The sequence below is a fragment of the Bactrocera oleae genome, chromosome 3, assembly GCF_042242935.1.
Source record: "Bactrocera oleae isolate idBacOlea1 chromosome 3, idBacOlea1, whole genome shotgun sequence".
NCBI lineage: Eukaryota > Metazoa > Arthropoda > Insecta > Diptera > Tephritidae > Bactrocera > Bactrocera oleae.
The window spans coordinates 12042103-12065090 of NC_091537.1; the positions used below are offsets into that span (position 1 = coordinate 12042103).

Sequence of the window (22988 nt, forward strand, 5' to 3'; positions counted from 1 at the left end):
AGTATACTCAGGATAACATGAACACTCACTCGAGTGAAGATTTTATTTTAAGCTATTAGCTGCTGAATAGCATGAACATCATAAATATTATCATAAAAAGCATGAACTCTGCAAATACTGGGGTTACAAATCTGTCACAGAACAGTTTTTTATTTTTCTTTCTCTAAAGCTGACGAGGAAGGTGATTTATAAATAAGTGTTGAAGTTATTACTATGAACTACAATAGCGACTATTTTAAGATTCTTCTCGTACAAAGGCCTTGCGTTTGTAGTGCTTAAAACGGTATAACAAACATCAGATTTTATATTAGGGGGTTGCATTGGTTTTCTCGAAGAAAAAACGGCCTATTTTCAATATTTATTATTATTTTTTTTTTATATAAAAAATTAAATATTTTATTCAAACCATATTTTGATATTCCAAAGATACATTACAATGATTTAGTGAAATTTTCAAAGAAAAGTATTCAAAACTCGGCCAGTAAACGTCATTTCCGGTAGGCCTTCGGAAAGTAAAAAAAAAGAAATTATAAGTAAAAAAAAAATACGTGCTTTTATTAAGACCATAATTATTGGACAAAGAAAAAAGTGAAAATTGGTAGTTTTGGCAGACGTTTTTATAAAAAAAAACCAAATTTTTTGGAATTTTTCTCGATGCTTTTTTTTTTTTAATTTGAAAATAAAAATCCTTCATTCAAGACCTTGTAAATTATATCTCGAAGACCTTTGTAAAATTTCATTAAGAGCGGTTGAATAGTTCGCGAGAAATCTTGACAAACCACTATGAAAACACAGTTTCATGAAAAACGCCTTTAAAGTTTTAAGTGACTATATAGCTGACCTCGAGCGCGCAACTTTTTAAGGCTGCATCTCCAAAACTATTACTCGGACCAATTTGAGCATTTAAGACAATATTCTAGAGATGTTATAGAATTAAATAATATTATTAAAAAAAAAAATTTTTTTTGAAGCTGTCAAACCCATATACCCCCTTAAAAATTGCAATGAATGAAATTTATTTTAAAAAAATTTGATAAAAGGCAATTTTCCTATAAAGCATAATGTAATCTGGATAATATGAACGATTGGGATATTGTGAACAGCTTGTGCATAAATTACGTTCACATTACGCAGAGTGCACTGTACATTAAAGTCTACCGATACACAGCTGTGCATACTTTTAAAAATAGTAAGCACTTGTCACTGATAAGTGCCAGTTTAATTTTGCTATAAACATACTTCTAAGGTTCGCACAAAATTATGAATTTCTGTGTGGTTGAAATTAATGCGAATTAATTCGAAACCAAATATGCGTTCATAGCACACAAATTTCTAATGAACGATGAGAGCGATAGAAAAGCAACAACGATTTTGTTTTTATATAACTATATAAGTGTGTATATTTTTTCTCTCGTTACTGTAATGGAAACTACTGCTTCTTAAGCAAGTGTCTTCAGCTTTGTTAGCATGCTTATACATATGTAAGTAAATACATTGTATATATATGCACTTCATTGAAAATATATACTCTTATGTATCTACGTACAAACATATGCAGTTTGAGGTTGGGGAAATGGTAGTAAACGGAAACTGATATACGATCGGTAGAATAGATTTATTTCAAATCAAAATAAAGTTGTGCAATTGTTTATATACATATGAAAAATAATTTTCCATTGTTATTTCCAGCTGTTATGCGGGTTTAAACAGACTATGCTGTATAAAATGTGGTTCTCGGATTGACACCGCTAAAATTTAAAACAGAAGTGATCAAAATAAGAGATGAGTCAAGCGGATTAACGACTGAATTTATGAATCACACGATTTAAGTTTCGAATTAAGCATATATACAAGCGTTTGACTGCCAGTTTGAAATGGTCACAAACAAAAAAAAAATTAAAAATTATAAACAAACATAATATCTATTTAATTAGATATCAACTGCAAATATTCTGCTAGTATTTTTTTTATGATACAAAGTTATCATTATATATATATATAAACAACTGCAGCAGCGAGCCTTGCTGCTCTACAACTTGCTGTTTGAATGCATAATTTGTGCATCAGATTGTTGATACATTTTGTATGTTCCAACAGCAGAGATAGTACAAGTTGTACAAGTTCCATACGAAAATAGCCGCTACCAGTAAGGATGACTGGCTGGAGGCGGTTAGTAGTCAGCCATGAAAGAGGCAAAAGGAAAGTGAAAAAGTGAATCAACATTTTAACTGCACAGCCACCACGACCGCAACCACGAAGACACACAACGAAATAGCCGAATGAAGCAAATGAAGACAAACCAGAAATGAAAGTGCGAAGCGTAAGAGTGATAAAAGTATAAGAAGAGAAAATTCGTTGCTTTTGCTTTAGATGTCGGAAAAATGCTGCTGCGCTGTGGCGCTACTATTTACCGATTACAAAGCCACTGGAGGAAAAAGCAGAATGGATTGGAATGCAAAAATTCTTTTCGACATTTTCGTTGTATCTTTCGAGGGCGAAAACCCGACATATTTGCTGGCAGGCATATGTGGTTGGATCACTTAGGCAATCAGAGCAAATGTCATTAATGTATTGCTACATAGCTGCACTCATTTTATTTCATTTTTCACTAGCGACATTGACACTGATGGTACATTAACATCAGCTGCATTTTTAAAAGCATTGTGAAAATATATTATGTAAATGCATATAAAGATTATACATATTATTAAAAAATATATCCAACATTAATTAATTGAGACTTCTTGTATACATTTGAAGCGTAATAATTCCGTTGTTGACCTTAACGCAGATGCAAATATGGCAGATGATGTAAATTATATTCCTTTTAACCTATCATTTGCATTATATTTCACTTCATACTTAATTGGTAAAAACCAATAAGTCAAGTTCCGCGATTTTGCAACATTTTGAACTGGGTTTGCAATTCTATTTAGCTTTCACATACTTATTGGCAAACACTTATTTCACATAATTTTTGGAAACACAAGCCGCTTGTAATTTAAAATATTCCTTCTGTTGCTACTTAGGTAAAAACATACAAACAACACTCTATAATTTATTTGACCATAACGCGTTGGGATGTTGACGATTTGCGAAATATGCGAATATGTGCACCATGCGTTAGGTACAAAATTTAGTTTTTGCACAAATTTCGCTTATTTCCTTATATTTTCACATTTTCTTTTTTTGAAATGTCGAGAGCCGAATTGAACTGTGAAATAAGCAAATAACAGAAACAGAAAACGGCAGCGTTGCCGCAGCATCAGCTATCCAAACTATTCTCGGATCATTCGGTTCATAACCAAAGTCAGCAGGCGACTACACACAATCACATCGATTTGTTGCATTAATTTACTAAACATTTTACTTATTTGAAAACACGACATACACATAAAAAACACTGCGAGATGATAATTAATGCAACGGTTAACACTTTTCAGCTATTAACACCTTTCTACACAATTATATTCAAGTGCAATTTAGTGAAACTTTTCGCGAAAATTTCATTTTTGCTAATAGAATCGACGACGTAGTGTGGAAATGACACACGGCAAAAAATTTGACATTTGTAGCAGCGCTGCGTAATCAAAACGATGAGAGTAATCGTTGTCGCTGCCGCCGACGAACGGAGAACCAACGAATAGTGAAACACACAAACGGAAGATAAAGTAGTAGCGCATAAAGAACGTAGTATGTAATAACAACAACAACAACGTCGCAGCAAGCGGAGGCAATAGAATGACGGAAAACGCGAGAGATATACGAAGAGCGCGTTAACATAGCGCCGCTGCAGCAGAGGCTATGCGCGCACACACGCACACAAACATACACAAAAAATATATACTTTTGCTAGCCAAACGCAGCCTAACGTTTAATATTTGCTATTATACACAAATTTCAAGCATAGCTTTATTGTAGCGCATAAGCTTATATATCACAGCAATCAGACATACTTTATTTTGCACAATTTATATTGTTTAAACGCTGCGTAAATTCACATTTCACTTCCACAAACCCTTTTTCACAACGAACTGAACTGACGACTGCGAACGAACGAACTAATGTACGAATGTCAAAAACTTGACAGATACAAAAATGTCAAGATATGCACAAAGGAGAGAACACGAAAGTGAAAAGGAAAATAAAAGAATGCGGTATTTGGGAAACAAGATGAGAAGATTTCAGCATAACAGAGGAATTTCCGATAGTTTTCTGCCGTTAGGTGGCGCATGCACACCAGCAGATGTCGCCGCACTAATATTAATCAGTGGAATTATATAAGGTTGTAAACTTTGCTGAGACGGTATTTACTGTCTTTTTTTTTTTAAAATATAAGCAACCGCTTTCCTTTTGTAAGCGGCAAAAGTAGGTTTAAGTCAGATAATTTTGCATAAGGCGTTTGAAGTGTTATACGCACTTGCGAATTCCATGCAAACGTTGTTTTTTTTTGGCTTACATATGTGTATATCAAAAATTTGTAGATATCAACATATTATCCGAAAATTGGGAGAGGAGCCGGCAAATAGTTTTAAAGATACATACTTGTAGAAAAACGCTGTATTTCAAATCAGCGATTTATATACATCCAAGTATGTATGTATTATGCACTGTGCAACAATGTAATGACATAGAAAAACATTTCTGCAAAATTCATGTAAATCACCAGGTTTAACAAAATTATGAAAATTATTGAACTTTAACTTTTCTTAGCGCCACACTCTCATGTTAGCTCATGATAGTATATGAGATTAGTATCTGCGAATTAATGACACATGTAGCATTATAGTTTATTTAGAATCTTGCGTAAACAATGCTTTATCCTTATCTGCTGCTGGTGATGGTTTTATCTGAAAGCTCGTAGACAGATTTCTCGTTGATAAGACCTACTATGTACTCTGTAGCACAAGCGAAACTTCTAATACCGTTATCTGCATTTTCTAACGTTACATACAAATTTGATGAAGAAACAAAATTTATTTATATATTAATTTATTAAAAAAATTTTTTTTCTAATTTAATGAAACGAAAATTTTGCAATAAATCTTGTAGACTCTTTTATTCTCTAAATTGCAACCATATTCGTATTTATGGCTATAAATAGCAGTAGTGCATCTCGCGTAAGGGATGTGTAAGTTTAAATACAAAATATTTACAATATTTGCATTCAACAAATTGCATTTAGTTAGCAGAGTAGGAATCCTGAGATGTTACAAATACTAAAGGAGCGAATTTACAATCTGCGTTTGCTCAACAAATGACATACAAACATATATACATATATGCATATATTAGGGTGAGTAACAAAAAAAAAGTGAATATGAATTTTTCTATCTGATAATAAGAAAAATATATAAAACCGTTAAGCGGAGGACCTTCCTGTTACAATTAAGAGCTCATATTTGGAAAGACTTTCTTAAAAGTGTCTATCAACCAATTTTTCACAGTACGGAGCGAAAGAAAAAACATTTGTTTTTTTGGCCCACCCTACTATATATATACATGTATATTATATATGGTATATATACGATATACTACATCATCCGCGTTATTCTGTCATCTGTAACACTATCGTTACCAAATTGTTGTTGTTGGCGTTTTGCTTGACTGAGGTGTTTGTGCTTTGTCACAAATATTTGCGGTAATGATAAAAAATAAAGTTTCCCAACAACTGACAACGCCAACATTGATGTCAGCAACATTAATTTACGATCTGTATACAATACTATGCTACATAAATATTTTTATATATCTTTTAATATACAATAGATATACATATATACATATGTACATTAGGGTGGAGTGAAAACAGTTTTTTTTTCTTAGCCTGGGGGTAACATCAGTAGATTACAAAAAAAAAAACAAATTTGTACTAAGTTTTAAAGTAAGTTTTCGAGTTAGAATTTTTATTTCGTAAACAATTTTTGATAAGTGTTCTACTTGTAGAAGCTGTGAAGAGTCCTCTTTCCGGCCAATTAAAATTTATCAACTTAAAAAAATTGTTTGTGGTCATTATTGGAGTTTAAAAAAAGTCTTAAATGACCACATGCTTTCCTTAAACGTCAAAATAAATTTTGAGTCAAAAACCGTCAAATTCGGTATATTTTATATAAACGTGAAGAGTTTAAACTAAAAATTATGTGCCTCTAGGTGTTAAAAAATTATTTTTTTTTTGGCCAAAACTTTTTTTTTAAATCTACAGAATTTACGCCCAGGCTAAGCCAATAAAAATTTGTTTCGCTCCACCCTAATGTACATATATATTTAATATAATAGTTACATATCTTATCCTCTTTTAATTTCTTTTGTTTTTGAAATTGTTTTTGATAAATAATTGCTGTTACAAACCCCTTGCAGGGAAACACCATGACTACACATGGACCATATGTAAATCCTTGGTAAATCAGTGTTGTCCATGGCTATTACCTTCAAGGCTTCAAACACAGCTGTGAAGTGCGCTCTGAGGATCAGGAAAGGACACTCCGAAATTTTCTCCTCCTTCAACTGCATCCCTTAAAATTTGGACCACTTCGTCGTATAGGCTACTCGCGGCGGCTTTTTCTCTGCTTACATACCGACGGGAAATAAATTGATGGAGAGGAAGCGCTGGAAAAGAGGCGCAGTGAGCGTTTTCATGGATGAATCGAAGCTGGTAGGGAAGATTGGAAGTGAAGTTTTCTGTAAAGAGCTCTTTGTCAATCTTAGCTTCACTCTACCGGTGCACTGTAGTACGTTTTAGTACGTCAGTAGTGGCCGCTAATGAGGTGGCGGTAGACGTATTGCTACGATATGCAGCCTCTTTCAAGAAGTTAAGTATTCACTCCGACAGCAGAGCGGCAGCGCTGAACTCGCTAAATGTGCGCTCAAAGTTAGTCAAGGAGTGTCTGGTCTCACTAGAAATATCAACAAGCTATTTTATCATCAGACTCGCTTGGGTTCCTTGTCATAGCGGTTGTGAGGTTGAAATCTCTCGGCAGTCTTACCTTCGGCGAATTAGGAGGCATAACCGAAACTGACATTAGCCGTCTCAACAAATTTGTGATAGGTAAGGGCCTTATGATCCCTTATATAGGAGTTTTAGGTACCAAACTGGACCGGCGTTCTAAGCTGTTCAAGTGAGATCCCTGTTAGGATCAAACTCTTAACCTAACGCTGTTTTCAGACTCAGATCTATCCGTTCGACTTCAAATTTTTATATGACCTTCATATATATCATATATTTTTTAGGTAGTGATCGAAGTAACAAGACGTTTGCTAACACTTTGACACAGCTAATCTAAAGGGTAATTTTTTTTGAAGCCGCCATATTTTAGATAATTATCTGCATTCATCTATGGTCATAATATTTCTTTTTAGGTTTTTGATTTTGGGGCAGTTTTACGCAGAAAAAGCTTCTTCAGCGTCAGAAATCTTGTTTCGGATATCCTCCTGGCGAGAGGCTACGCGTTCAAGGGGATCCAAAATTAAAAAATAAATTAATCACTGATTATTAAAGTACATTAATTTTTGTAGCTCTACATTATTTTTACTTATTTCTTAAATAAAACGCCTTTTCAACACAACAAAAAGCACAAAAATAACGCGTTTTTTCTGCTTTGCAAGTTTACATAACCTTTAATGCGAAAAGTGTAAATGTAAACGTTATAGACGAGTACGTATACGAATCGGCACATGTCGAAATCTGATAAGAGTCTACTACGTATATTAGAATGTATCTACATACATATATTACATATGTGTGAGGTAAGTAACGGCATAATCTGCTTGTATATATCGCTGCAGTGGGAATGCTAAAGTGTAACACAATATCAATAGATAGCCAATAGCCAGAAACTGTCGCCAAATTAATAATTTTTAATTAAACTGTATGTGTGTATGTGCGCGTGCATAGCAATGTGCATCAATTATATTACATCAATCATTTATTTGCCTAAGCCATCACTTGCCTACAGTGATTTTATGTACATTTAATCATATTTTGAAATTACCAGCAATTTGGTCGTTCACACTTTTTATTAGTCGCGAAACGCACATGGTCCGTTGGAAGTTAGACAAAATTTGCACGCGAGTATAATCGAAATAGTCATTTTATAGTTTTTTGCCTAACGAAATGCATGAACGTTTTAAATTGCGAAAAAGTGTTGGAATTGTGCAAACACAAATTTTAAAGGAACTTTTGACTAAAGCAAGCGTATTTTTGTTGAATCTTGCGACGAATTACTCATTTGATGGCGGCTGATGGTAGCTGATGGTAGCTGATGGTGTATTGATTGTTTAATAGAGACTGTACTTGCCACAAAGTGTAGTGTTTAATAAATTTAATTGAAAAATTGAAAAAACCTTAATTTCGTTTGCACTGAAACTATAATACCCTACACAGGTGCATTTCCTATACCATAAAAGAGTATGAAGAGATTTTAACTTGATTTTAATCAGTCAGTTTGTATGGCAGTTATATGCTATGGTGATCCGATCTGAACTATTTCTTCAGAGATTATACCGTTGCTTTAAAAAATAATCCATACCAAATTTGGTGAAGTTATCTTATTAAATAAAAAAGTTTTCCATAGAACGACATGATTTTTAGCGCTCAGTTTGTATGGCAGCTATACCCAATAGTGCTTTGACATCGACGATTTCGACAAATGAGTGGCTTCTTGAGGATAAAAGGAAGTATGAAAAATGTTAGATCGATATCTCCAAAACTGTGGTACTACAAGTAGTTCGCGTATATACAACGAATTAGGTAATGCATACGAGTATACAGATGTATATATATACGATTTTAGTTAGGTTTAACACAAATTTAAAATATAATAATATTAATGAAAACAGTTGAAATTTTGTAAAAATAGAATATAGTACTGCGGGAAAGTATGAGCAACCTAAAAGCAACAAAAAGTTTCGAAAATTTTTGAAACATTTGCAAGTAAATCGTTCAACTTTTCGTATAGCTCGGTCAATGTGTTTTACAACAAATACATGTTATTCTAAATAATAAACACATTAGTTGACAGCTGCCTAAATATATATACATTTTTAAGAGTATATGCAAAAAGTCGGTTATTTTCGATCTTCGTAAGCTTTGCATATCAAACGACAGTTTACAGTGAAATAGCCGCTCAATACAGGTCTTGAAGCATGCTGCTCGATATTTTTATACGCAAGTCAATAAAAACCTAACTGCCGTGATGCAGCGACTCTGTTACAGCTTGGGCGTTGCGATAACACAAAACGAACCAGTTTTTTCCGGGTTCATTGGTTGCTAATAACAATATCGAAAGCGGTTTGTTAGAATGAATAACTAAACAGCGGCAATGCATGTTAATGTCAAAACAAAATCGGCGCAATTTATATGAACCGCACCATATATGAAAAATTATTAAATGAGTTGCAAAAATGGATTTGACTCAATAACCGTTGGGTCAATAATAACCGAAATTGGTTTTTGACATTGTTAAAAACCATTTTCCGAGAGTAAAAAAAAAATTTTCGAGAACAAAACTTATCAAAACACTTGTGAATTTCAAAAAAACGATTTTTTTAATATATTATATATATCGAATGTAAATATATTTGAGAACATTATCCGAAAATTATAAGTTGATCTGGCAAAGCTGGTTTCGAACGATGTCAACAAAGTAAAAAAAGTATTTCCAAGAACACAAAATCTATCAATTTGTTTTGTGGGGTTATAGCTACTTGTAAACTCAAAAAAAAAACAACGTTTTTTTTTAAATACGAGTATATATGAAATGTAAATATATTTGTGTAAATTCCTCGAAAATTTGAAGTTGATGCGGCAAATAGTTTCGGAGATATGATCGACAGAAGAAGATATGATTTGTAAAAAGTTTTTAACCTACTTGTAGTATAATCGGCTCCCAAAACTTTGATGTTTTTTTTTTCTGTAACCATTGTTTTATAGACTATAATGCTTTTGGACAAAAAACAATTATTGCTTACTTGTAAGCATTTTTTAACCTAGTGTAATCGGCTCCCAAAACATTAAACACTTTTTTCTGGAAACACTGTTATCAGAGCTGGTGAGGAAAATTTTTCGGAAACGGCTGGACTGATCGGCTTGAAATTTTCACACAACCTTCTTAATAACATTTGTCAGTTAATAACTGCAGCAATAAGGTTTTTCATAATAAATTCGATTTGTAGCCACATTGGCGTTTAATCTCTTACACAAAAATCTACTTTTAATAGGAAGCCGCCATTTGGTCAAAAATACAAATTTTCACTAGTCCTTCGAACATTAACTTTATTCAACTATTGTTATAATAAGATATTTTAGTTTTTGTATTTAAATCAATTTAAAGCAGAAAAGTCTTGCCCACCGCCAGACAACTTTTTTCGGAGTTCCGCCTGCAGATCGGCTATGGGACTTAGAGCATCCAAAGTTTTTCAAAATTAATTGCTGATTTTCAAAAAAAATGTCAATTCGAATTTCACAAAAAAATAACAATTTTCTGTCTTACAAGTGGATGTAACTCCACAAATCACGCTTATGCTTTAAATCAACCGCTAAAATTGAAAAATTGCGCTTAAAAAGCAAATATCAGGAAGATATAGAGGTGGAAAATAGCAAAATTCACTGCCCCCAGCTTTTTCCAAGCAAACATTTTTGCTCACCCGCCATTCCACTGTGCATTCGCTGCTGCATTCAATTGTTGTTTTATTACTGCAAACATGTCTTATCATAATCATAACTAGCGTATGTTTTGTGCGCGATTTTATCAGCGTTTCCATTATCGTTTATCTTTATCTCCTTGCCATGCCACTAGGTAAGTAAAAATCACCCACTAAGTGGCTTATCACAAAATCTCATACGAAAAATCAGATTTTGACAAAAAAGCAAAGTGATGATCAGCAGTACTAGCTAGTTACTCGTACTAGCTATCCTAGGCTACATGTATGTAAGAACTCAAGCACAGTTAATTGTGGAAACGAGAATACTAAATAGTAACGAGCAAACGATTGTGTAGGCGATAGTTTGAACGTCGCTGGCAGAAAAGCCCGTAAGGAAATATGATGATCAGCTCGTTGACAGTGAGCAAGTCGAGCAATGTGATGAAAAGTATAAGATCAGTTTATAAAACTTTAGTCTGAGTGATAAAACGAATTTAGTCTTTGTTCGGACATACACAGCGAGTGTGGCAGGCGGCTGAGTACAGCAGACAACGTTATAAAGTGGCATTGCAAGGCAGCGATTAAATTAAGTAGAAAAAAAGAATTACTTAAAGAACTGTGTAAAGTAAGAAATAATTGTGTAACAAATAATAAAGAAAAAAATGCAGTAAGACTTCAGCATTTTATAGTATCAAATATTAAATGGAAACCATTTTGCGCAGCTTAAGTGAAAAATGTGAAACGAGCGCTGTAAATAACTGTTAATAAGCTTGAGAGAAAAATTTCAAATTGTGCAACATTTCTAGTACTAAATAACTGTATATAAAAACTATAGCTACAAAAGCAGAAGAAATTTGAAAAAGGACTTTTTTTAGCTGAAAAGTGTATAATATATATTAACAAGCCGTGTTTAAATTAGAGAAAAAGACAATTTACGAATTAAAAATCAATTAATCATAACTACTCGCTGTGCAGCAGCTCATTTTTTCAATGCCAACAACGTTGTCCGCGACCATTTGCTGAACATTTATTGGATTAAAAGCCCACGTAAATTGAAAGCGCAGCTTACAGCTTAAAAGCACAGGAGCGCACACAAACCCATTACTATACAAGTACACACGCACACACTAACACCGTTGCACGACATTTTTTTCTCAATAGAAACGAACGAAAATCTAGTGAAAGAAACGTGTGAGCAAAGCAAAACGCAATAGCGCAACAGTGTGACGGCAGAAAGTGGCCGCTTAGACGCGAACTTTACTTTTTCGTTGAGTGATTTTATTTATTATTTATTTTTTTTTTGTTAGTCTGTTTTGTGAATGGAATTGAAATAAATCGCTGATTATCTTCTTAAATTGAATTTAATCAAGACGAACGGACGTTTAATTTCAAGTGTTTCATCGCGCGCGCGCCGCAGCACATACATAATACTTGTACTGGAATACACATACACACATATGCACACATAAGCACACATATACATGGAGCTTTAGAAGCGCAAATCATCATATTAGCCATTGTGTGCAGTCGTTGCGCACACACATACAGCGAACCAATACAATTGCGTTGCAGCAGCAACAATTTTGATGATCACTTGTGCACAAAACACTAGTCAGACGGTAGCTTGGGCGGCCTAACGTTTGTTTCCTAGCTAACTTCATACAAAAACTGCGACTGTGTATGTGTGTGGCGCTCGCTGAAATCACAGTGCTGAACTCGGCGTCATAGACGCAAAAGCGCGTGCTTATCTGGATCCGACTACGAAACCAATCTCCGTTTTGTGCATATATTTGATAGAAACTATATAAAACACACACACTCACAAAGTTCTACGGTGGCAACTAAAACACACATACGTTCCTAAATATAACTCCACTCCAAACGCGCCCACCATTCAAACAGCTTGCTATACCACGAGCATCCAACAACCCACAGCCAGTGCCAGCGCTAGCGCCAGGCTGCAGCACTGCGCATTTGCGTTTGTTATATTTATGGTGTTTACATTTTGGTGGCGGCACAAACATTCAGCGCCATAATTTACTGCAACGCTAAGTGTAGTCGAAGTGAAGTGAAGAAGCTGCGCGCGCCGCATAGCCCAGCGCATCGAAGCGTCAACAAGCAAAGGTGCAGCGTTGAGGCATCACTAAGGTCTAACCATTTCACCGAAATAGTTAAACTTACAATTGTGTTATTGCCAACGGCAGCGTGTACGCGTAGCACTCGAAATGGCAATAATTGGTGGTGAGGAGACTGCTACCGAGACCATTGACATGTTGCATGTGGAGAAGGTGAAACCGTCGAAATTTGGCGAATTCTGTCGGCGCAATGGCATAAATCCGAATTTGATAATGTTGAAGATAACGCTGTTCGTCATGTATGGCGGTAAGTATAATTATGATTGCTACTCGTTTTTTAATTGCAAATATTTGCGTTTAGATATGTTTTTAATAACCATGCAAATTTAGAACGAATTGCTGCTTTGTTTTCTGCATATTTGAAAATTTATTTCAAGTAGTCCACAGCTACAATATGAAATAGTTTTTAAAGTAGCATAACGGTATTGAAATAGGTAGTTAGGCGTTCTCAGCAATACAAGGTATTTAATTGCTCTGGGCATCACAACGGTCCAACGTTTCTAGCTTTCAAGTGGGCTTACTCGTGGCTCTATGAATATCAGCCTGTCTAACTAACTTAATTTAATCGAACCTAATATATCGGTCATATTCGAAACGTTTCCTAGAACTTAGTTTTCTGCAAGCCTTCACTATTATTCTCTGGGAGATTGTTCTAGGGCTCTTTTAAAGGGTTTCTTAAAAAAAATCCAGCGATTTCGACTTATGATACTATAAGGGTGTGTTTTTTAGACATGTGGTTTTAAGGCAGATATAAAACGCATAAAATTTTATGCTACAAGTATGGCCTCGAATTTAGCATTATTATAAACATAAGGGTTTGCCATTATATTTTAGAAATGATTTCGGTCAAGTGACCGCCGAAATTTGAAATTATGCGGTCAAGTAGTTTTGAAATGACAGTGAACACGGACTTTGAAAAAGTAGTTGTAAGAGAAACGCGTCTAAAGTTTATGAACTATTGGTTGGAGCGTTAAAGGCCAAGAGATTAATAAGACAATAACTTTAAGAACATTGCTTCAATCGACCTAAAATTTTAAGGACATATTCTTGAAATGTTAAACATTAAGATAAGAGAAAAAAATTGATTTTTCGTAAGTACAAACCCTAACCCCCATAATACGCTCACAAAAAAATTCCTTTAATTAATTTATTATTTCGTCGTCTACATGAACATCCTTCAGGTCAGGCGCAAAAAAATGTTTAATCATGGCTCTATAGCGTTCTGAATTGACTGTAACAATATAGCCGACATCATTTTTGAAGAAATATGGCCCAATGATTCGCTCTCTTCATAGAGTACACAAAACAACTGCCTGACTTTCTGAGCATGTAACGCCGTCTCAACAATGGCTTGAAGATTATAATCACTTCAACCTCAAAAGTTTTTTTTGGATAAGCACAAGTCCATCTTTTAGTTATATTCTGCATCTTATTATACGCTGACCAGGGTATATTGGGTTTGCCACGATATTTGTTACACCCAAAAGGGAACGTCGGAGACCGTATAAAGTATATATAAACGATCAGCGTGACGCGCTAAGTCGATTTAGACATGTTCATCGGTCTCTTCGTCTGTCTGTATATACGCCAACTAGTCCCTAAATTTTTGAGATATCGATCTGAAATTTCGCACACGTCCTTTTCGCTCCAAGAAGCTGTCGGAAACGCCGATATCGGACCATTATAGCATAAAGCTGCCATACAAACTGAACGATCGAAATCAAGTTCTGGCATGAAAACTTCTTTATTTGTGAAGGGTATTCTAGCTGCGGTGCGGTTAACGTGTTTTCTTTGAATAACGCCATGTTTTCTTCATCTAATGCCACACAATTAAAAAAAAAGAAGAAAATTCTACGCTTAATCAGCTGACTCACTGAAATCAGTTAATGCCAGTTAAGCGATGCGCTTAATTGTGATTAAAGTTAATTTGTTAATTAATATTTATTAAATTGTGACATTGACACTAACAACAATTACTAGATTCACTATGCTCGGATGTGAAGCTAGATATCAGATACGAATATTTGCATAAGCTAATTTGTATAACACAACAACACATAGCTTAATACGAACACATATTCTAATAAGTGGCGTTTGCACTAAGCGAATTTGGTCGCATAACCCTCATACAAACAGTGAAAAAAAAAACAAAAACAATGCACATTTCTTTAATATAATAAAGTGGATTAGGCTGCTGCTGAGACCGAAAGGAATACAAACTAATTTCACAGCAAAGCACAAACACACGCGTGAGTAATTTGTATGTGTGTGCTTTTGTTTTGTAAAATTAAGAAATCCAGAAAAGTGGAACGCAAAACCGAAAAGTAAAATAGAAAAGAAAAAATTAAAAAAAAAACATGAAGTAAAACAAACTAGTAAGAATTGCCATTGACCATCACAAGTGACTGACATTAGCTACATACATATGTATACTCATAAGGCTAGAGCACACATGTCACTCGTGTGTGTAAAAGTGACTATGTTTTTGTTGGTTTTGTACAACAACAGTCGCTTGGTCTCGATATAAGTCACTTAACTCTCCAATGGTGGTGCTTTAACGCACACTTGCACTCAAATTTGCTTATGAAATTTTCTTAAACTAATTTCATACTCGGCAAAACAGCGAAATTTGCGACTTTATTTGCAGCGGTTCACAAACTTTTCTTTTCTACATATAACCTCTTCTAGCTATGTCACAAATTGTGATTAATACTTAGTATCTAGAAATCAGCAAATTTTGCTATCAGCTAAGCATTTATATACTTAGTGCTGCAGATTGCCTTAATTACTGCCTGCCGTGATATATTTTATGTCACTTTGTTTTTATCGAAATTCTCGAAGTATTTATTTTTTTTTTTTTGTATTTTGTGGGTACTAAATCTAGGTAAATCTGTTTGCATACGTAGGTTAGCTTTTACATTTTGGGATTTGGCAACCCTACTGTGCATTCTGGCAACTCACAACTTTATCGTAAAGTTTGATATTTTTGATTTTATACATACTTGTACTCAGAATGTTCTGACATATGCGCGCTATTTGTGTTGCTTACAGTAACTTAAAATGTTCATCTCTTCCAAAAAAAAGAATTAAAGCGATTGTGATCAGCAGACTAATGTTGCAGGAATATTTGATTATAACAAAACTTGTTCACGTTGAATCCCACACAACTTTTCGATCGCTCAAATAAGGCTCGTGTCGATTGGTCGAGAGAAATGTTCAAAAAATAGGATAGCGGTGTTTCGAAACACGTCTAAGACATCGTGACAGGTGATGAATCATGAATTTAGACGTATGCAAAAAATAAACTAAAATGTCAACGTTTTTCGATACTTAAAGTGGCGGTTTATGCGTTCAGAGCGCATATTTTTGAGATACCAGAAAGTGCTTCGACAATTGCTTCAAGCACATACAAAAGTGTATTGATCTTAATGCAGAATATTTTGAAAAACAATAAAGCGATTTTCGATGATTTGTTTTTGTTCTCTGACCCCAAAATATAAAAGGCAACCCTCGTATAAGCATTGTGTCACGTAACTAATTGATAATTTCCGAGGCTCAAAAGAAATATTGCGATAGTAAGAAAAATTAGTCACCGAGTAGCGAGTGTGAAATGACGAGTAAATGGTAAAGTCGACATCAAACAGCAGCTCAATCAGTGGCATCCCCAATATAAATACTTACATATGTCAAAGAGATATGTCTTGGCATTGAGTTAGGGAGGTGATATGAACTTTCTCAGTTGCTCTATTTTTACAATTTTATGTGTGAAAGTACTTGCGGGTACAGCTTGGAATCTCACATACAAATTCGATAAAAAGGAAAAAAGCTCTTCTACGTGAATTTTTATATGTATATATATTTAGAATTTGTTAAAGCAACTCTGTTGCATGTACATATATATTGCTATGTAATTGATATGCACATACATACAGCTGAAGAAAGGCACATGTAAATACCTATGTGTTAGTGCACAAGCGCTTCTATCTTGCTTTTCCAGAAGAAATGGCAGCCAAGTGAAAAAGTGACTACGGCTAATTGGCTGCTTTGTTTTTGCAACAGCTATGTAAATATATACATACACATATATATGTGTGTACGTGGGTAAGCTAATACACGCAGCCATATTGCACATATGCACACACACAAGCTTGTAAATTCTAGTTAATTTAATACAAGTGCTAGAGTCTAGATTAAACGATTTTTTCAATGTTAGATTTACGAACGATATATTATTTCAAGCAGCAATGCCACACACGACCATTTCGTAAGTTTTGTAGTAGGTAGCTGTATATATATATATATAATTACATATCAAGTTTTACTTCGTTTCGTCATCACCGTACGACATAGCGTATGAGTGCGCCACAAAGTTTTGTGAGTAGCTGTGGAATATGGAACTATAGAATAACAAACTATATTTGTGTGTAGAACTTAATTTAAAAAATTAAATAAATAGCAATAATTTTAATAAAAAATTAATTTCCGCTGGACCGAAGCTTTAATACCTTACATAAAAGGGTATAAAAAGATCTTTATCTTGATTTTGATTGGTCAACTTGTATGGCAGCTATAAGCTATAGTGATCCGATCTGAAAAATTTCTTCGGAAATTATTTTAAGGTTTTTGATAATAGTCCATGCCAAATTTCGTGCAGATATCTTGTGAAATAAAAAAGTTTTCCATACAAGAACTTGAGTTTGATCGTTCAGTTTGTATGACAGCTATATCCTATAGTGATCCGATTTTAACAATTTCTTCGGATATTAACTTGAGGTTTTGGATAATAATTCATGCAAAATGTCGTGAAGATATCATGTCAAATAAAAAAGTTTTCCATACAAGAACTTGAGTTTGATCGTTCAGTTTGTATGACAGCTATATCCTATAGTGCTCCGATATCGGCGATTTCTACTAATGTGCAGTTTCTTGACAAGAAAAGAATGTGTGCAAAATCTTAGATTGATATGAAAAAAGGCGTATATACAGACAAGGGAACAGACAGTTGGACATATGTATGTAACTAAATCTACTCGGCTCGTCACGCTGATCAATTATATAAATACTATATATTATAATAATAAATAGTAATATTTACAATTTTTGCTTATCTAAGCATTATGTACTCACTAATTCATGGTGTAGGCGTTCACACGCATTTTTTTCGGGGTATTAGAAAGTAAATAAGATAGTGACAAGAGAGTAAGTACAAGTGTACCTAGTGTCACTAGATATCCGTGTGAAAGCAATCTTCAAATCTTAGTGGCTTAAAAGTAATCTTCAAGATGAAAAAAAAAAAAATGATTTCAAGTGGAAAATACAACAACTGAGTTACTGATTTGAGGACGAACTCTTCAGGTATCGATATTAGTAAAATTCGAATAATCGATTATAATCTAAGCGAGCGGAAAAGATGACACAAAGTTCCAAATCAACTGAAATTTTTAATTTCATTTCCGAGGCCCTACTGTTAAACTCAAACTTATCTCGTTAATTGTAACTTTCAAAGATAACAGAGTTTTCGCGTAAAAATATGAAAGTTGTTAAAAAGTTGTATGTTTTATTTTAGTTTTATGGTTTTAGGTTTTTATGCGTCATTAGCTGTCATAAAAGCTACCGTTTAATAAACAAAACAATTATTCAACTAGCTATAAACATTTTAAGAGTTGTCAAATATTTGTTTTAGTTTTATTAGTTTTTCTGCGAATTGTCTATGATATGTATCTACTACAACAATGCCGTGCAAAAACTAAGCAACGTGCTCATGGAATTTTCGTTGAAGTTTATGTAGTATTAATTTTAAAAGTGGATATGAGATTGATCGATACAGCGGACGCAAATCAAAATATTAACGGAACGTATTGGAACCCGTGTCATAGATAAATGAAATTGACAAAATGAAGATGACAAAATTGCTTGAATTGAGTTTTGCATTACTTCTGCACACAGCGGTTTGTTCTTGTTCTTAGACCTAAAGAGAGTTGAAGCTATAATACCCTTCACAAACGCAAAAGATGATTTACAACAACTTGATTTTGATTGGTCAGTTTGTATGTCAGCTATATGCTATAGTGGGTCAATCAGAACAATGTCTTTGGAGACTGCACTGCTGCCTTGAACAATAATCCATGCCAAATTTGATAAAGATATCTCGTCAAATGAAAAAGTTTTCCATTCGTTCGGTTTGTTTGGCAGCTATATGCTATAGTGGCGCGATATCGGCAGTTTCGATAAATGAGCAGCTTTTTGGGGTGCAAATTTTCAGAGCGATATATCGGAAACTCAAAATATGAGTGACTATTTCGCGTATATACAGACAGAGAGACAGACGGACATGGTTAAATCGGATCAGCTCGTCACGCTGATCATCTATAACATGGATATACCATACTTTATAGGGTCTCTGTCGTTTCGCTTTGGGTGTTAGGCGTGTCAAACTTAATAAACTCTGCTCAGGGAATAACAAAATCTATCATACTACAAAAATGGTTTCGGTAAGGCGATATGAAATTCTTAGCTTGCTTCTACTGTTCGTGCATAAAACTAAAACACAATTTGTTTTGATTCTGCTGAAATACTAACTAATTATATAGGGAAATTGCTGAAAATGCTTTTGATTTTTATGCTTGAAGTCAAAAGACTTAACAGAGTTATAAAGAAGTCTAAAAAAAGTGAACTTATTAAGTTAGATTTTTAAAAATATTTAAAGAAAAAAGATTAGTTTTGAATGAAAACTGTCGTATATTTTGCACACTACTTTACTACTTTAGTGAGCTCGGCAGCAACAATACATATACATATAATATTTGCTTAGCTCTGAGTGGAATATTTTTAGATATACAACAATGTGTTTGAACAAATGTATGTATTGCCTTAAAAGCGCCTTAGGCCGAATTTTGGTGGCGCCCTGCGTCCTTCGGACTTAACAGCTTGTCTCCCATATACTCGTATATCTTATACTATGTGAATACATACACATGATCTTGCATCAATATAACTGTAAACTCAATTTTAACGCTTTTTATCTGGTGTTAAAATATTGACAAAATCAGTGACAAGTAAGCATGGCATTGGTTTTTGTTGCTGCCTTTATGCGGTTTATTCGCCGGTGCGTATACGCTATTTTTTAGCCATCAAGCAGTAATTAAAGTAAATAATTGCGGCTTTAGATAAGACAGGTGAATAGCGCGATAAAATTATGTAAGCACCTTGTTAATCAGCGAATTGTTGTGGCACTCGCCCTCGTAAATAAGTAACTAAAGCTTTTTATTGAGTTGAGGCTGTTTTTGAAAGTGAAAATCTCAAAATAAATATATGTTTAGCCCTAAAACGTGCATGGACGCCAGAGGTCATGTACATACATAGTTGAGTTTGCATGAGCGCTGAGAACTTCTTATTAAAACTGAATGAGATAACAGTTTTAAAAGTTTTTAAGTTGCTTCAGTCATTTTTCCACTTCAGTTCTGAAGTAAAGTGCTTATATGCATAATTAGTATTTTTTCCAGCAGTCTCGAGTATGCAATTTGCGCCAAACGCTTGTGGCTATGTTGCAACACGCCATTTGTGTGATTTTTGTATTTTTTATGTATGTGTAGCTACCGGCAACCTGAGCATATTTGCACAGGTTATATTTTCCTTAATTATTTTATTTTGTTCACCGCCTTTGCGTTGTTAATTAAATGCATGAATGTCTGAGAGGAATTACTATAACCGTAGCGCAACGCCTCATACTACCTCTATATATTATAATATATGGTATACATACGTGCATATACAATACTACGTCAATACATATGTATATACGTACATAAATTAAAAACAACCTGTGTACCAGTAATGAAAAGTAATTCCATTTATTAAAATGTGCGCTGATTGTGGGAAAATATTTGTGCCAATATAATGCGTCTACCAATAGGGATGACGATTTTGACAGCTCGTGGCGGCCATTTTTGTTTACAGATTTGTGTCAAATTTTGTTAGTGTGTTCAGTAAGGTTGGCCATTTCATCATACTCAGTTTCACTTTGGTGCAACGCTTGAAAATTGTTCAAGGTTATTACGAAAATTCACGTTCTCCAGAAAATCCAGATGTGCGGATTTTGTTCGGATTTTGATATGGCGGTATCTTCGTCACTTATTTCTTTCGAAATGAGGCAGGAAATGCTGTTGCCATCAATAGCGAGCGTTATAACAAGATGTTGACCGAATCGTTTTCCTGACATTTGTCAAATGTCAAATGGCCACCAAGATAATGTGATCGCCTCTTGATTATTTTCTCTGAGGGTATTTATTAGGGTGGACAAACATTTTTTTTCTTTTTTTGCTTAGACTGAGGGCAAAATCTGTAGATTATAAAAACAGAAAATTTTTGACCAAAAAAAAAAAAAAAATTTTTTTATCATTTAGAGGCGGCATTTTAAAGTAAATTTTTGAGTTAGAATTATTTTTGGACAAGAAAAAACAGTAGAATTAAGACTGAGTTCACACACGAATAATTTTGTCGCTCATTATCGGCAATTTCTCTATTTTGTCATTCAAACGAGTGACATGAGTCCAGAAACTCAATTTGGACCATTTTCTACATTCCCTTTTATATGATGTTCTCAAATTCTTGAACGCTTCAAATACGCGGTATACAAAAATATTTTTCATTGGGTAATTTTTATCCATATTCACACTTTTCGAAAATATTTGTATTATATTATAAATATTTGCATATTACATACACAAAATAGATGAAAAAATTCACATTTCCGAACATAATGTAAATATTCATTAAGAACCGAGCGCTATTGCAACCCTGAATAGAATTTTCAAATGAAAGCGAATGCCAAATTGCGTAGCGGCAAACTATTATTACGAACAAGGTGTCTTCCTCTTTCCTCGTCGTCCCCTCGCCAACAAACAACAAGTTTGGGCGACAAAAGTTTTCATATGTGGACCCAGCCCAAAGGAGAAATTTTTGGGTGCAAGCTTCTTAGCAGTAGCGGAAAGTGCAAACCGGAAACGGTTCTTCATTAATAAATTATAAGAAGCCTGTGACAGCATACAATGGTACAAACCAAGCAAGTGGAGGGCCCTTCTCAAAAATATTCAAAAAATTATGAGGAATTTGTTTGAAAATATAGTTATAACGCTGCTGATATAAGCCTTATAACCAAAAACCTTTGGAAAAAATACTTTATTAATTGTATGTATTTGCTATAAAATATAGTAAATTATTTAAAAAAATTTAAATTAACAGTTTAGAGCATATGGTTTATGTGCTAGCAATTTAGGGTCCTGTCCAACATAATATAATGCAATTCCGCCCAAAAATCTGTAAATGACGAATACGCCGTAGACATGTTGAGAGATAAAAACAGGCATACTATTAAAAAAATGTAAAAATTATGCGTCAACCATAAAAAAGTTAGTTGTACTTAAAGTAAACAGCGTCGCATATCGCTTGTACACAGCGACAGTGGTGACCAATAGTAAAAAACAAAAAGAAAATTTTAATACAAATTAATACAGATTTGTCGGAAAAAGATATATTTTAGGCAAATGCAAACATTTTTATGTCCTGAACAAGGTATGTTAAATCTGTCACGAGGTAACACAAAGAAAGTCGTCGGTGACCTTAAAAAGTATATTAAAAAATAAAAATGATCAGCGTGACGAGCTGAGTTGATATAGCCGTATACCTTTATCGGGTATAGTCCTTATTGGATATAGTCTTTCCGCCTGTATATACGCGAACTAGTCCCTCAGTTTTGAGATATCGAACAGAGATTCGGACAACACGTTCTTTTTTCACCAAGAAGCTGCTCACCCCGATATAACCGTTATGTTGAAAACCACTAAAAGGGCGATAACTCACTGAATAAACACGCCACAAGCATTAAATTACACAAACAAGATAGTAGGAAAGGGCTTCAGAGGTGACAATGTCTAAGTTGAACAATGGGCGTGACACCGCCCACCTTTAGGTGAAATCTATTATCTCAGAAACCATTAGACTAAATTCAATCAAATTTGGTAGGTAAAGTTACCCAAACATTGACACTGTGCAAATGGTTGAAATTGGATGACAACCATGCCTATTTCCCATATAACAAACTTTTAAATTCCACTTGGTTCCTTTACTTTACAACATATAAATCAACCATCAATGAAGTTTTCATAATTAGAGTTCTCAAGCCATTTCATTTTACGCCCAAAGATCAGACTAAAACTT

At 34.1% G+C, this 22988-nt stretch overlaps 2 protein-coding genes across 12 annotated transcripts in view; one reads left to right on the forward strand and one right to left on the reverse strand.

Annotated features, from left to right (window-relative positions):
* Positions 1-4083, reverse strand: part of bun (TSC22 domain family member bunched) — a 214031-nt gene extending 209948 nt beyond the window's left edge. For 9 of the 10 annotated variants that reach the window (XM_036366485.2, XM_014231425.3, XM_014231424.3 and 6 more), the window contains exon 1: positions 3957-4083. The gene's annotated coding sequence lies outside the window, so the exon portion shown is untranslated. Of the gene's footprint in view, positions 1-3391; positions 3544-3956 lie in introns of those variants that run through there. The other variant, XM_070107507.1, reaches the window with a different exon arrangement.
* Positions 4084-10900: 6817 nt separating this feature from the next.
* Positions 10901-22988, forward strand: part of LOC106615326 (uncharacterized) — a 42198-nt gene continuing 30110 nt past the window's right edge. Inside the window, exon 1 of one of the 2 annotated variants that reach the window (XM_036366493.2) lies at positions 10901-13020. In XM_036366493.2, the coding sequence (XP_036222386.2) occupies positions 12864-13020 (157 nt within the window). In that variant the 5' untranslated portion in view covers positions 10901-12863. The remainder of the gene's footprint in view (positions 13021-22988) is intronic. The other variant, XM_014231501.3, reaches the window with a different exon arrangement.